Source organism: Furipterus horrens, unplaced genomic scaffold (assembly GCF_987537825.1).
Source record: "Furipterus horrens unplaced genomic scaffold, mFurHor1.1.pri manual_scaffold_17, whole genome shotgun sequence".
Classification (NCBI taxonomy): Eukaryota; Metazoa; Chordata; class Mammalia; order Chiroptera; family Furipteridae; genus Furipterus; species Furipterus horrens.
This window is the reverse complement of record NW_028327187.1, coordinates 97,661,341-97,677,725: the sequence shown is the minus strand read 5'-3', so window position 1 is coordinate 97,677,725 and position 16,385 is coordinate 97,661,341. Positions and strand designations below refer to the sequence as shown.

Below are 16,385 nucleotides of genomic sequence, written 5' to 3'. Positions count from 1 at the left end.
AATTATGGTTAATTACTGTTGACTTATTTTTCCATATGAACAACTGTACACCTACTTTTGCCCAACACTTACTTGTATGTATCTTTACACAACTTCTCTCTTTGGGAGTTATATGCAAATTAGCTATTGATATTAACAGTTGTAATCATATTTAGTACAAAAATTATTCCCAAACATTTTGCCACTCACTAGGCAATTTCATATACTTCTTTTTTAATGCCTATAATAAGTAATCTTGTGAAGCAACATTATTCTTATTAATTTATTCTTGAGGACAATCCATATTAGATATGCTCAGCTCAGTGCCAAGCACTCAATAAATAAGTGTTAAGTATTGGCTTGCCCACGATTACTTGGCTTATTAGAGTCAAGTTGAAAACATGAAGAGTCTCAGGCCTTGGCCAGTTACCGTGCTGTGGGCCAGCCTAACTTCTAAAACATCTGTCCTCCCCATACAGGCTTTTGGTCATAAACAACATGAACTCAATACCTTACAAGGTAGGGCATTTAGAGCAAGGCTTAAATCAGCATGACATTTTGTTCAATAAGTGATGCATGTTCCAGTATAAAAGAAATGGATTGCATTCTAATGTGTTAGCATTAAACCATCCTTCGTCTGTACCCTGAATAGTATATTTATTAATTCACAATCCTTATCTGTTGATTAGGACTGGTGATAATACACTGGCCTTCAGTACACTGAGGGCTTGTTAAAGCTTTAATGCCGTATTTTAAACTTTTCATTTTGTTATAAGTATAGATTCACAGGAAATTGCAAAGAAATGCATAGAGATATCTTGTGCAAACTTCTTTCCATCTCCTACAATGTTGACACCTTGGATAACTATGCTACAATGTCAAAATTAGGAAATTAACAGTATAATTCACAAAGTTCACTCAGATTTTACCAATTATACAGGCACTCATTTGTGTCTGTTTGTGTGTGTGTTTCTACGCAATTTTATCAAGTGTAGCTTTGTGTAACAAACACTAAAATCAAGACACAGAAAAGTTCTATCATTACATACTTTGCATTTTTATATAGAACACCTTCCCCCCATCCATAATATGTGAAAACTATAATCTGTTCTTGATCTCTATAATTTTATTTCAATGATGCTATATAAAAGGAATAACACAGTACGTAACCTTTTGAGATTTTTGTTTCACTCACCATGGTGTCCTTCAGATCTATCATAGTTGTTGTATTGAGTATCAAGAATTAATTTCTTTACACTTCTGAGTAGTATATCATGACATGGATGCACCACAGTTTGTTTTACATTCACCAATCAATGGACATTTGGGTTGGATTGCATTTCTTGCTATTACAATGAAAGCTGGCGTGAACTTTCATGTACAGGTATTTGTGTGAAAATAAGTTCCCATTTTCTGGGATAAACGCCCAAGAGTGGAATCACTGGGTGGTACAGTGATTACATGTTCAGTTTCATAAGAAACTGCCAATGGTTTTCTAGAAAAGCTATACCATTTTACATTGCCACCAGCATTATATGGCAGACCTGATTTCTCTGTGTCATCTTTTAGTGTTGTCAGTCTTTTTTAATAACTCTTAATAAAATTATGCATATTTAAAGTATACAACATGATGACTTGGTCTATGTATATATAGTGAAATGATTACAATAATAAAGCTAATTAGCATATCTATCTCCTCACATGGTTCCCATTTGTGTGTGTGATGAGAGCGCCGGAAATCTATTCTCCTAGCACATTTCCAGCAATTCAGTAAAATACAATTAACTATAGTCATCATGCTGTATATCAGATCTCTAGATTTATTCACGCTATAATAAGTGCAACTTTGTACCCCTGGACCAACACCGCCCCATTTCCCTCACCACCACACCCTCTAGTAACCGTCATTGACTCTCTGCTTCTATGTATTCCACTGTTTTGGATTCCACATATAAGTGAGGTCATGCGGAGTTTTTTTTCCCTTCTATGCTTGGCTGAAAGTTATTGTCTTTTCCTTACAAAATGGGAAAGCTGTTATTAACAATATATTTTCATACAGTGTAAATTATTTTTCACTGCGAAATTCTTTTGCCCTTTCTCAGAGGGTTTATTTTCAATTTGCCTTTTAGTCCTCCCGACACTTCTATACCCCAGGACAAATCACTTAGTGATCAGTGTCTCTATTTCTCAAAGTCTCTTAAATTACTACTTTATATTTACACTCAGCTACATATCTCAAGTTCTTTTAGGTTGTAAAGAAAATTAATTTCTTCTTTAAGGGATAGATTAGCAAAAATAAGAGCTAAGACTAATCACTGATTTTTCCAGGATGCCCACAGATAGCAAGTGGGAGGAAGGAAAGGAGGGGCCACTGTTAAGAGGCAGGAAAAAAAAAAGGGGATTAGACTAGTGTAAAATCAAGAAAGAACATCTTAGGTGTGAAGGAGGCAATTAACAGTGACAAGTATCAATGAGATTTTACAAAGATAGATGAAGGAAAAAATAGATGGGTTGAAAACAGTAAAAGAACAAAATGAATAACCAGAGGGCTCTAGAGTAAAATGAACTATGGGAAATCAAAGAAGAGACTAAAACTCAATGGGAAAAAAACAAACAGATCTTCATTATTTATTTATGTACATTAAACTTCCCCCAAGACTAAAGTGCTTTTGTTGTCATATAATATGTTCACAAAATGCAATCAAATTATCATTACCATCATAACATTCTTATATGGAAATGTCATAATTATAATATGTGATAAATTATTAATCACCAATTCACTTATTCAAAAATATTTATGTGCCTAGTTCTGGAGAAACAATGGTAAGCAAAACAACTGAGGTGTACGGGTTTATTGAACTTACCAGGTAGTCTGCGTGATAAGCATTAATTAGTCACTTATATACATATGGAATTACAGGAATGGTATGTGTTACAGAGGGACATTACATGCTAGGGAAATGTTACCTACATAGGGAATTCTGACATATGCCCAGAAGGATTGACTTGTAAGTGGAAATTAATGTTATCTTGGTGAAAAAGACAGGGCAGGAAGGTTCTAAAAAAAGAAAAAAGCATGTTCAAAAAAGTTCAGTTGCAGAAAGAAACAAGGTTTATTCAAGAAAAATTGGGACAACTGTAATTAAACAAAAACAAAAATAAATCAAACAAAATGTTTTTAAAACTTAAATAAAAAAAGAGAAAGAAGCAGCTAGAAAACGAGAAAGGTGATGAGGCAGGGAAGTGTTATGGGAGATGTGATAGGAGAGGAAGACAGTGTGTAGATCTCATTTTATTTTGTTTTGCTTTCCTAGTAGCCAAGAGAAGCTATTAAAGTGATTAAATGGGTGCTGATACCGTCCACTTCAACTGACTGAATGACTGGTAGCAAATAAATGAGAGGGTATGGACAGTGGTATGCTGAGAAATCCGAATGGGCGCTCATGCTGTACTGCTAGTGAGGAAGGTACACTGGGCTGGCGTAACGGTAGAGGAGATGAAGAGGAGTGGATCAAATGATACTGGGAGATAAAACCCACAGCAACTGGCAATGGTTTAGACATAAGTGGGCGCAAGGGATAAGAGTTTCAAGGATGAAACATGTTCTAGCCTGTGAAATGGGATAGATGGGAGCGTCGTTTCCTGATAAAGGGAGAAATGAGAAAAGATCAGGTGGGGGCATTTAGACTGGAGGTGACTTTGTCACATACAAATGGAGATGCCAACCAGGCAGGTGCAATCCCAGTTTGTAATTCATTGGAGAAATCTGAGCTAGAGGTATAACTTGTTGGTTATCCGCAAACAGGTGTTAATAAAGCCATGGGCATGGGTGGGATGATCAAGGAAGGAATTACAGAGGAAGAAGACAACCACATTAGGACTAAGCCCTGGGGAACCCTAATATTTAAAAGTTGAGCACAGAGAATCAGCCTGTCAAGCAGACTGCACAGAAACATCCTTATGCCTCAAACCATTCTGCTGCAACGCTACATATGACTTTTTATCTTTTACTGTAGGTATGTGTGCATACCTCTTGATGAAATGAGGAAGTAATCACTTATAAAACCAGAGAACTCTCAATATCATTTGTGATCATAGATATGGGAGACCTAACGTTGACACTGCTGTACATGGTGCCCACTATTTAACTCCCGAGGTGTTGTCTCCTTCACAGCCTAGTATTCACAGTCTATGTACAGTGTCCATTACACACACATGTGCAGCTACATACAACACCGTGGCAACTAACATGAAGTACAGATAAAAGAAAACTTAGTGTACTTATGTAAAAAAAAATAGTAGTTTGAAATCTAAATGCACTGTTTTGCTAAATACTACTCAGAGCAGTATTTATCATTATTTTTAAATGTCGAATTAATCTATGCAAATTATTTTTTAAACATGTTATTTATTTACTTTTAGAGAGGGGAAGGGAGGGAGAAAGAAAGGGAGAGAAACATCGATGTGTGGTTGCCTCTCGCGTGCCCCCAACTGGGGACCTGGCCCGCAACCCAGGCATGTGCCCTGACTGGGAATTGAACCAGAGACTCTGGTTCACAGGCTGGCACTCAGTCCACTGAGCCACACCAGCCAGGGCTATGCAAATTATTGTGTTCACAGTACTAAACCTTATTCCTGTGGGCCCAATTCTCAGTTTTCTTTTGTCCAGCTAGCACATTTGCTTGTGTGTAACTGACATGAAATCAAAAAGACATTGGATGAGACCACTTTGAGGAAGCTTGTTGTAGAAGATTACAAACAGATCAAGGGCTGTATTAATTCCAGTCTTTGATCTTTTTTAAGTTCACCAAATAAGATTGAGACAGGAATAAAATAGTGAAGTCAGTGACCTATAATGGATCTCATCATGGATAGCTAGCTCCCTGAGGAGGCTGAGAAGAGGGATACTGGGTTATTCAGGGCAGCTCAGTTTTTAGCTAAGAAATTATAATGTGCCAGGTTCTACAGTCTTTGGATAAACAGACCAAATTTTTGAGGTTTTCTTTTTTTTAAAAAAAAACATTCTCAGTGGAACATACAGTAAGCCTGCACTTAATGTCCCTGATAGGTTCTGTGACTTTAAGGGAAACGGCATATAATGAAACCGATTTTACCATAGGTTAATTGATATAAACAATAGTTAAATTCCTATGGCAGCTCATCAACATTCTCATGAAAAGACATTGAATGACATGCTGGTATTTGAGCACCTACTGTGTTTAGTTCTTGTTAGAAGACACTATGATTCCCTCCATTTCATGTGTTGTTCTATTCTCTCTAGAGCTCTGCCAGACCCCACTTCTCCGTCAGAACCTGAGAGGCTGTGGCAGCTGACTGAGTGGTTCAGAACCCTGGAGCCTTAGGTCACTCCACCACCATTCAAATCCTGCCTCCAACACTTAGTATACTCAGCTACCTTAGGTAAACGACTTAAATTCCCTGTACTTTGGTATTCTCGTTTGTTAAATATGGATTGATTATATCCCCTTACCTCGTATAATTATTAGTGGAATTAACTGAAATAAATATAATATTGTAAGAGAAATGTTTGACACTTAGTACAGGCTTGCTAAGTGCTATATATTATCTTTGAAGACCAGGTGAACCAAGAATAGTGCCATACACGTACAAGGTGCACTCAATAACTGTTTAGGTAGGAAAGATCAATGCCTCATTAATCCTTCCTTGTCTATGCATTGCTGGCCCTTCTACTCTCCTCTAACTCACATCTCCCTATACTCATACAATAAGGCCTATTTATAAACGTGGATTCGTCAATGAAACTTCCATAATCACATCATCCATAAGGAATCATTTGTGGTTGATTTGTACCATGCTTTATAAATGCTCTTGACATGTTATAGTAGCTGCATTTATATGCATGGGTGTATGTGTATGTTTTTTTCTGATTTATAGTGTTGTAATCTCATAAAAGGCAGAAAGAACACGGCAGGTGTTCAACAATGTTTATTTACAAACAAGTAAAAACCTAATAGTAAAACTCAGTTTAATATCATATTAATACTCTACCTAGTCTTACTTCCCCAAAAGCTAACTGATGAGTACATTACACTCATCCATGACTAAATTTCAATGACTCAAGTACCTTCTATCTCTTCAGTACAATTCTAGTTTTATTTAAACTGAATTTTCAATGTATTTTAAGAATTTACCTTTTTCCAGATTTAAGAAAAATCAATTTTACTAATGGTTCTCAAGAAATTGTAGACATTTCTCCAATAAGCATCTGTATTAACTAAAATAGCATTAAATAGAGTGCAAACTTACCTTATCAGATCTATGCAATTCTGTATTCTCTAAAGGATGATTTTTCACATTGCTTAACAACTCTGACTGAGCAATTGAAATTCAGACTATGATAAATGTTTTACACTGAAGGCTCATTTCATTATACAGCAGTCAGTTGAAATGGGGTTTCCGAAGAAGGTATTTTTAGGAAGCGCAGAGTACAGGAAAAGCTGAATGCATTATACAATTTAAATATTTATTGAAGCTTTTCTACTAAGGCAATATTTTTGTGACATTTCACAGACATAACAATATGGGATAGGAAATTGGGGGTAAATAGATGGCAGAGACTGTGGAAACCAAGACCCCTGGTATTGCAAGTGAGATCCTAATTGAGGATTGAAAAATATTTACAGGATATTTACAGAAATATTATTTTCCTTTGTATTTCATTATTCTATCTAAATGCTGCTTCTGTGAGGATTTTCTGTTTTGTTTTATTTTGTTTTTGGCATGCTCTTGTCTTCCTTATTGAATTCCTGACCTTTTTCTCTTCACACCCTGTGTTTTTTCTAGCTGGTCTCACTTATACTCCATGACTCACATTTGAAGTCCCCAATAGTGACAATTTCTAGACTGCAGATCCCCATATCCACAGTACCCATACTCTCCATAAAACATTAGTATCCATACCCCCAATCTTTCCCATCATTCCAGCTTCCCTTCAGATCTTCTCCCTGACAATGGCATCATTAGCCACTCAGTTCTATATGCCATGGAGGGCACCACATCCAACTCAACACCTATTCCTATTAATTTTGTTATTAATAAATCTTGAATAAATTCACTTTTTTCCCAACTTTACTGTCACCATTCTAGTCAACACCACCCTCATTTTCCCCAAGAGAAACTATTATTATAGATTGGCTGGACTTCACCTACTCTTAACACCTTTTAGTATGTTCTTCATAAAGCAGAGTGATAGTCTCAAAAAGAAACCCACAAATGTGTTCTTATCACTGCCCTTCCTGCAACCCTTAAAAATCTGTCCATGGATCTCACCATAATGAAAAAAAACATCATATCCATGAGCTCTGAGGTTCTGAATGATCAGACTCCAGTCCACCATTTCAGCAGCATGCTTATTCCAAACTTTCCCTCACTAACTAGACTGCAGGAAAACTGGCCATCTCTTAGTTCTTTCCTTATACCATGTGACACCTTCATGTATGTTGTTCCCTCTGGATGTAACATTTCCTAGTCCATTTTTCTTTGGCTTACTTTGAATGTCATTTTCTTATGAATCCCCCCCAATTCCTGATACTAGTCTAGGTCTCAGTCTTATACATTCTTATAACAATATGTGCTTCATTCAAAATCCCTTGTCCTCAATGCAAGAATGCAATTACATTTTATATAAATTAAGTAAATAACATAACATAAGAAAACAAATAAAATATAAATAAATATAAATATATATACATTCTCTCTTGAATTCTAAACTCAATGAAGTCACTTGTTTAGAACATTAGAATATTATCACCAGAGTAACTGGCACAAAATAGGCACTCAATACATATTAGTTTGCAGGAATGAATGAGTCAATCAAAATTTTTCCTTATCTAAACAACGGTCACCCAAACCCACACAACGCAACTTTACAGAGTCCTTTCTTTGGCTACTTCTATTTCTGGGTTTGTCTTGAGAGCAAATCTATTTCCAGGCATTTAAAGCAAAACATGGCGAAGTCTATAGGCTTGAGCAAAGCAAACTCTGAGATAACACTTGCTGCTCTCTGACACAGCCCATTAGAGATGGGGTGTATACACGTAATCCAAAGGAATCTTCTAGCTCTTAGGCAGCTGTTCACATGGCTCCTGACCTGCCCTTCAGGCTCTACTAAATCAGGATTCCTCAGCTGTCTGAGCTCCCACTAAGCTCTTTCAGTTAACCACCTACATGCCAACATTGCCTGTATCTGGTTACACACGTGAGTGTCTGTTAATACTTCTCCCTTTTCCTTCCTAGTTATTTTCCAATACATTGGAGCCATTAGGGATTCAGTACTTTCATAGATAATGTTATCAGTTGCTCAACTATTTTGATAACATGTTGTCCACTTAGTCACCAGTTTATTTCTAATACTGCTCTCTTGAACATTAGTATAGATGCTCAACTTGCCTTTGTTGGAAATACTTGGACAGTTCTGATTCTGTGATTTTTCTCTTCTCCCTTCAGTGTGGTCTCACACTGATTCTGAGGCTAAAATCTGTACCTGTAACACCGGACTGACTCCCATGCCCTTTAAGTCAGCATTCAGCTCATGTTAAGGTAATATTGCTACTGTAATCTGATAAAGGAAAAGACAAGTTGAGTGCAAATGAAGACGGGTGCCAGGAATGAGCAAAAAGGCATTGATGTTTATGCCCTTTTATAGTCCTGATTCTATGACAGTCTTGGCCAAAAACAGAGTGGAAGGGGGAAGGGCGTTTTAAAGCAAAGCAAAACAAAGCAAAAGTCAAGGAAGGGATAAAAACATTAAAAGGGTACGCATTTTGTTTGCCCATAATTGGGCATAATATGAGACATTGTAATACACATTGTGCTCAATTAATACTGTTTTTTTTTTAAACATCAATTACTTTTATAATGGTGGAGACAGAGCATATCAAAAAATTCAAGATAAACCGACAAATGACTATATGCTATTGTATTTTGGCCTATGTGAATTCCTCGTTGTTGCAATGCTCATTAATGGGCTCTGTGTTTATTAAATGCAAACTAGGAGCGTGACAATTCAAACATATGAGTTTTAAAAGTTTCTTTAAAATTGTGCTAACGCTTTTTGAAACCCATTCAGCAATCTCTATTGTGACTTTATTACATGGATAACCATTGGCTTTCATAATGCTCTTTAATATTTCCCTTATTCATGAAAACAACCAACATTTTTACTGAAATAAATAAAATAATAAACACAACTAAAATAAATAAAAATAGAGGTGAAGCTTTTCCTCAGATTCTTTTACTTGAATGGTAACAGAAGACTAAATATTTTCAACTATCCCTAGATACAGTGTAGCTTTCAAAATTGATGTCTAAAATCAATTTTCCAACAATTACAATTTATGAAAAATCATTTTCTTAAAACTATATGGAACCTAAATGCTGAATTAGCAGTTCTGGAAGACTTAATGAACAACAAAATCAACAGCAGCATTTCACCAGCATAACAAAGAAATGACAGTTCCATTCCAGGTCAAGGACAATTGTGGACTCTCCCCCACCTTTCAGTTAGTGAAGAATGAGGTGCTTAATGACAAAGCAAAAGTGAGGCACTGAGGCAAAAGGCAAAAGTAATAAAGAACACCGGGAAGAAATTGATTTCCAAACTCAATCCAGATTGTTTTCTCCGAGTTTAATACCATTATATATATAATGCAAATTCCCTCTAGGCTTTGCAGGACCCCAGAAAATTGCCCTCTGTGTCCTTTCACCTATCAAGATTTCCAGGTGTGTTGAACAAATGATGTCATAATAACATAAAGATTGAGCACAGAGTTGAATGGAAATTCTCTGTTAAAATGGCAGCCTAAATGGAAGACTTGAGGGATGCAAGAGGGTGATACTGCCTTTGGGTTTTGTTCATGTGCATGGGTTGGAGGTTGTGTGGCCATAAGATTTAAGACTCTTTTAAGCATGAGCCAGGAGAGCCCTCTATTTCCTCTCCTCATCCTCATTCTGCCCACTGCCTATCAATATTGTGGCCAAGAACTGTAAGGTACCCTTTAAACACATGCAGCCAAGGCTTTCCCCAACTCCACTGCCATATTCAGGGCAGTGATCTTGAATACTGAATGAGGAATGTGCCTGGGGGTTAGTGTTTCAGAATCTGTGAAGGAGCCATCTGGTTTTAAAAAGGCACATGCAAAATTAGAATAGGCAGTAATACATGGGAAAACAAGCTTTTTATACTACAAATGTCAGAAAAAAATAAACCAAATTATTTTAGCTGTTCATCTTCAAACTATAGTTTGCATATGAGTGATTCACAAAGAGCAAGGTCACCCTCCCCTTTAAGAAGAGAGAGCAGAATCTCTGAAAGACATGTTCTCTTTTCATATCAACTAGAGGAGCTTGACATTTTACAGAGACAAAGATTTTAGGGACAATTTTACATGTGATGTGAGTAGACAAGCCCCTCCCAAACTGGCAAAATAAAAACCTGCACTGTGGCTTTGCCAATTTAACATGCATATCCATATTAAGATTAAGCTTCAGAACCCCAAATATGTGCTTCTAATATTATTTTGTCAATATTGTATGGAGTGAAACTCCAAGGAAATTTAATTAATAGATGTTTTTAAATGAGGAAAAAGGTAATGACCACAAGGTGTTTATTTGCTTGTCTGTTTGTGTTTGAAGATTGGTCTGCTGCATGGAGCTTACTCCCCAAAGAGAAATATCTTCATGAAATTCTGCTATGGAAGTGGGCTGCATTTAACAACAAAAAAGTCTTCTCATTTCCCATACTGCAGCCCATGACCTTCCAAAAAAACACTGTTCCAATATGTTCCAACTGCCTTGATACGAGAACACAAATCTCCTAGGACTATAGCAGGACTTTGTGAGGAAGAAAACCATTGCCACCCTCTGAATCCAATCAAAACCTGAATGTACTGTATAAAAATAAACCAAGGTCATCATTATTTCATCTCATTGTGATTTGGCTTCCCTTCAAATTGCATGCCCTGTATATCTGAAATAACTACACCGCCTCCATTAACTGTGTTTGACATCACTTTAATCAATGCATCTTTTCAGAATGAAAGGCACAAATGTCAAATTCCTACCATTATAACTTCTATCAGCTCTCTAATCTGCATTAAATGCAAGCCTGTCTTTGAGAAATAACATATGATTTTTAAAATATAATTAGCATTAATTTTATTTTAAAATGTAACAGCGAAAAGATTCAACCACAACAAATCTCTTCATGTAGAGATGATTTCCCATGAAATATTTAACTCATGCTTACATTTCGAGGCTCTTCACTTAGGTTTTATTGCACAGAGAACATACATTAAACTTACTCATCAATTTCTTTAAAAATGATGTGTGTTTAAAACAGAAGGTAAATAAATAAACAGAAAATGCTCTTTAAAGAAAGGTTAATTTCCAATTAATGTTCAACATCACTGAAGTAATAGCACTCTGATTTAAATGGGTATGTATGTGTTTCTTTAAATAAACATATCTCCTCACACCAAAATACCATGTTAGTTTTTTGTATTTTCAATAGAAGACCAGTTTAATGAAAAATATGATGAATTATTTTTAATAAGTTGGGTAAACATTAGAATAGAAGGTGAAAAGGAAAAAGAAAACTTGGAAAATCGCTCTGTTTTATTCTTGTGATAAAGCCATGATAAAAGATGATAAAATAGAATTTTAAAAAAGAACCACCTCACTTTTCCAAGACAACAAAGATTATAATCTCTTTTATTAAACCAGACAAGTGGCTAAGAACTTGACAATTTGTTTCACATGTAGCCAATGACTCTGACTACAAGGATTTCAAATGAATACTTCAAGGCTAAAGAGGGAGTTGTATTAATATTACTCTCTCTGTCCAGATTATAAAGTAATGATTCAATTCTTTCTAGCTAGAGTAGTGAAAATACCATCTTTTTCTTAAATAACTTAAATTTGCACAAAACACTTCATAGTCTTTTTTCTAAGTTTAGAGTAACTGCTACATGACATTCTCTATTTTACTTTCCATATTATGCCATATAAGAGACACAGAAAGTTTGTTATTGAATTAAAAAGCATATTATCTATTTAGATCAGCAAGCAACCTCCTTTTCATTGAATTTATTTTAAGGAAGTCATGATGACTAGTGAAAAGTTCAAAAATTGACTGTGGCACCACATTAAAAATAATATATAAAAATAACGGATGAGGAGTACAGTGTGTCCCAAAGAGATGGATGAAGGAGATTATATTTTTTCCTGCTGTTGACTTGTGTATTATAGTCATTCCAAAATAGATATGAGGGCAGTGCCTATAAATAAAAGACCCTGCAAATGAAATTCTAAAAGATGATTTTATTTTATTAGACCTCAAGATAATTTGCCTCATTTAAAACATTCTAATGAAATGTATATTTGCAATAAATAATTTGGATAGTTATTTGTAATTCAATTTTTGAGTAATTCTAAAAGTAAACAATTCTTGTGTTAATACAATGATCCTTCCTATTAATTGGTAATTGTTTTGGTTAAATACCAACCAAATGTGCTCTTAAGGTTTTTAAACAAAGGTGAATTTTAAGAACTGGACTCAAATGTCAATACACTCAAATAGCAGTATGTTTTCAACCAGTAAAAGTTAATGTGTCTTAACATCCTGTGAATATATTCATTTTCTTTTAACAAACCCACTGTCATGTAGCATAAGTATTACCTGATAATTTGAAAATATACTATAATAAAGTTCTGTAGTGCTTGTCCCCAAAGGTTATATTTTCTCACAATCAAATTAAGAATTTAAAGTTATTTGAATATCTATGACAAAACAGAGATTCTCCATTCCAGAAATGCATCTCTGCTATTCTTTCTAAATTTTTCTAGGCACCGGTTTATAGTTTAATTTTGTAGATATATCGATTGCTTGATTGATCAATATGTGTGTTTCTATTGCAAAGAACAGATGACATTGTATTTTTATAGGATTAGTAAATGCAATAGTTTTTCAATCAGAAAGCAATTCTGATGTTCATCAAGAAATTTACAAAATAAGAAAATTATATATATATTTACTATAAAATCTGGTAATAGCTAATGTGAATCAGTAAATACATAATGTTATTTTTTTCCATAAATTTTTTTCCCAGGATCAAAACCTGTTGTGACATTTTCTCCAGAAGTTTTGCACAGTTACTTTTGGAGAGATTTACTTCTTTTCATTCTTAATTATAGGCATTGTCCTCACAGCTATTTCAGAATGACTATAATACATAAGAGAAAGGCAGGGGGAGAAATATAGTCTCCTTCATTTATCTCTTTGGGATACACTGTACTCCTCATATGTTATTTTTATATATTATTTTTAATGTGTCACAGTCAATCTTTTATTTTTTTCATTATTCATCACAACTTCCTTAAAATAAACAGAATTGTAGTACTTGGTAATAAAAAGCCACACTGAAAAGCTTTACTGAAAAGCTAGGTCATCACAGCCTTGAAACAACACCATGACTTTACTGTGAAGTATGATTAGAAGTCCCTCATGTTTTTAGGTTGTTTTCTCAACAAAAACATCCGATCATTTGCCAGCATAGATCATATCACTATTTGAAAGAATTTTCATGATATTCTACAGATAAGAGCATCCAAAATATTAAATATAAGATGAGAAAGGAACTTTTAAATTCAATATTTATCAATACTTTTCTCAACCCCATTTGTCCATCATAATTATTTTATTATTTTATTTTTCCCACCATACAGCAGATAGAATTTTTCTAACCTTGAGGCCTTCACACATCATTCCCAAGCAGCAATCAGCTCATTGAGAATGCCTGTCAGATCCCTACCCCACGTTACCATTGCTAAATACAGAGTATCAAATAAGCAAGACAATAACTCACATACACAAGCGATTTCACAGCAATTAAAATGGTTTGTTACAAATACTCGAAGCCAGTTATGCATATTCTATTACTTTCATGGTTTCTTAAATATGAAAGGTATATTCGATTATATTTGCCAAGACAAAGGTTTAAACTTTACCTCATTTCTAGTAACAAGTTTTTGCAGTGAGAAAGATACACACCTGCACATATATATGTGCACAGTATATACATAATATTTATGCTTATTCATAAACTACTATAATAATTTAAAATCAATCTCCTAATCAGTGAGCTTGTCACAAACTAAAACTTATGCCATTTCAAAATATATATATTTAGTAATTTGTACTTACAACAGTCCTCTACTTCTTCCCACCAAAGCATTTGGAAAATAAGAAGTATGTATCAATGCAGCGATAAAAATCTTGGTAAAATTTCTCCGAACTTTATTGCTCCAGTAGGTTTAGGAATGATGAGAAACCAATCAAGTACAGCAGCCTTTTAAAAAGTAACACTTTGGTTTTTTCCTATTCGTTTTTCTCTGAAGCTAATTTGCCTCCAAGATCTGAGTCCTGTAAGGGGAAAGTGAGTGATCCCAACACTGAGTGAGTCAACTTAGTAACTGATGCCAGAATTCTGTAGAGGCCCCTGGATATTTCAAATTCCAGGACCTGCGCAGAAGCAAGTGACCCGCCTTTTCTCTCAAGTTGGTTTCCCATAATAGGAATGCCCATGGCCACTACATATAAGGTTGTGCTTCCAGCATGGCAAGTCCTGTGAATTCAAATAATGTTCAACTGCGTTCTGATTAATATCTTAACCAGAACAGCATACTGGACAGAACCCTTGCTCTCAAAGCATTCTCAACATAAACCTCTTTAGTACAAAACTGTAACAGCATTGTCTGTAACTTATATGCACATTTCTAAAATAACAGAGCAAAAAATCCTGATCCACAGTAGGCTTTTAAATGCCTTTCCTTATTTTACCCACTCAGCAGCACTAAATTCAATAAAGAATAATCTATGCATTCATTATGTATCCACTGTCTACCAAACTTAATTTCTACTCTGGGGATCCAATCAAAAGTCATGTATTGATGATGCCAAAAGTCTGAATAAGAGAAGCAGGAGAGGAATGTGGCAGCTGAGCTGTGAAAGCAGAATGTGTATAGGTCTCTTGGGACAAGGTTCCTGCTAAAATAAAGAGCACTCTTAAAATGGAGCAAAACAATCCTCCTAAAACATTAAATTTCCATTTTAGCTCATGGTGAAAATTTTTTTAATAACAAATGACTCTTTCTTCAATTTCTTTGGTGACATTTGTTAAAACACCATTCTCTTCAATGTTGAGTTAGTGATAAATTATTTAATGGCTCTGAATAGATGCTTGATTCTGTATTAAATGAACACAATTGTAGTATGTCATTCAGCATGTTTATAAATCATTCTTTGCCACTAGAAGACTCCTTTATATTTTTTCTTATTTTTATTTTTAATGCAACAGGTAAGCATAATATTTGTAGAAACATTGGTAACATGTTTTAAAAAGATATTCCTTTTGCAATTATAATAATCTCTGTTAAAATTATAGTACCATTTGTTACAGTGACAGACTCATTTTTCTATTTCAAGCATTCAATAGCTTGGCATAGAAATAAATTATACATAAAAATAGAAGAAAACTGACACATTCAGTCAAACTATTATATTTACCTTAATAGTGAATTATACACTCTACATTTTAGAATATCATCATCATACTACCATTATCCTACAAATGTATGCAGTCTGTCCAGAAAAAAATCAAACCATTGTTAATATGATGAGACTGGTTTGCAGGACATCGATGTAACCTGGCAGCCAAGGAGAGTGGACTGGAATGTGCATGTGTGAACAATGATGACTTCACTGTACAAATCGGGGTGCAGCAGACGCCCATTGAGTCAGCATGTGTACTGTGTGGCTGCTGCATTCAAAATGGCTGAGTGAGAAGAGCAATGAACCTGCATCAAATTTTGCATTAAGCTTGAACATTCCTCCATGGAAACTATTCAAATGATTCAGAAGGCCACAGCTATGGGCAACTGGTGACTGGCAGCTTCATCATGACAATGCACCTGCTCATGCATCACATCTCATGCAGATTTTTTTGGCAAAACATCAAGTCACCCAGGTGACTCAGTTCCCCTACAGTCCAGATTGGGCATCCTGCAACTTCTGGCTTTTCTCCAAACTAAAATCACCTTTAAAAGAGAAGGAATTTCAGACTGCCAATGAGATTCAGGAAAATACAATGGGGAAGCTGATGGCAACTGGGAGAATATCACTGTCATATGTACAATGTTTCTTGTGTCTTGTATCTTCTTCAGTAAATGTCTCAATTTTTCATACAACATGGCTGGATAGCTTCTGGACATATATTGCCCAGTTCATGAACACAACACATTATCTTCATTTAATTAAGTTGTTATTTTGTCTCATCTGAATTTTTTTTTGTAGCGTATAGAGCCTA

General features: G+C 35.1%; 1 protein-coding gene across 1 annotated transcript in view; it reads right to left on the bottom strand.

Annotated features, from left to right (window-relative positions):
• The window catches only part of DMD (dystrophin), a 1,939,482-nt gene extending 1,925,002 nt beyond the window's left edge, over positions 1–14,480 (bottom strand). Inside the window, exon 1 of the mRNA XM_090265340.1 lies at positions 14,225–14,480. Within this exon, the coding sequence (XP_090121466.1) occupies positions 14,225–14,255 (31 nt within the window). The 5' untranslated portion in view covers positions 14,256–14,480. The remainder of the gene's footprint in view (positions 1–14,224) is intronic.
• Between the last annotated feature and the right edge of the window lie 1,905 nt (positions 14,481–16,385).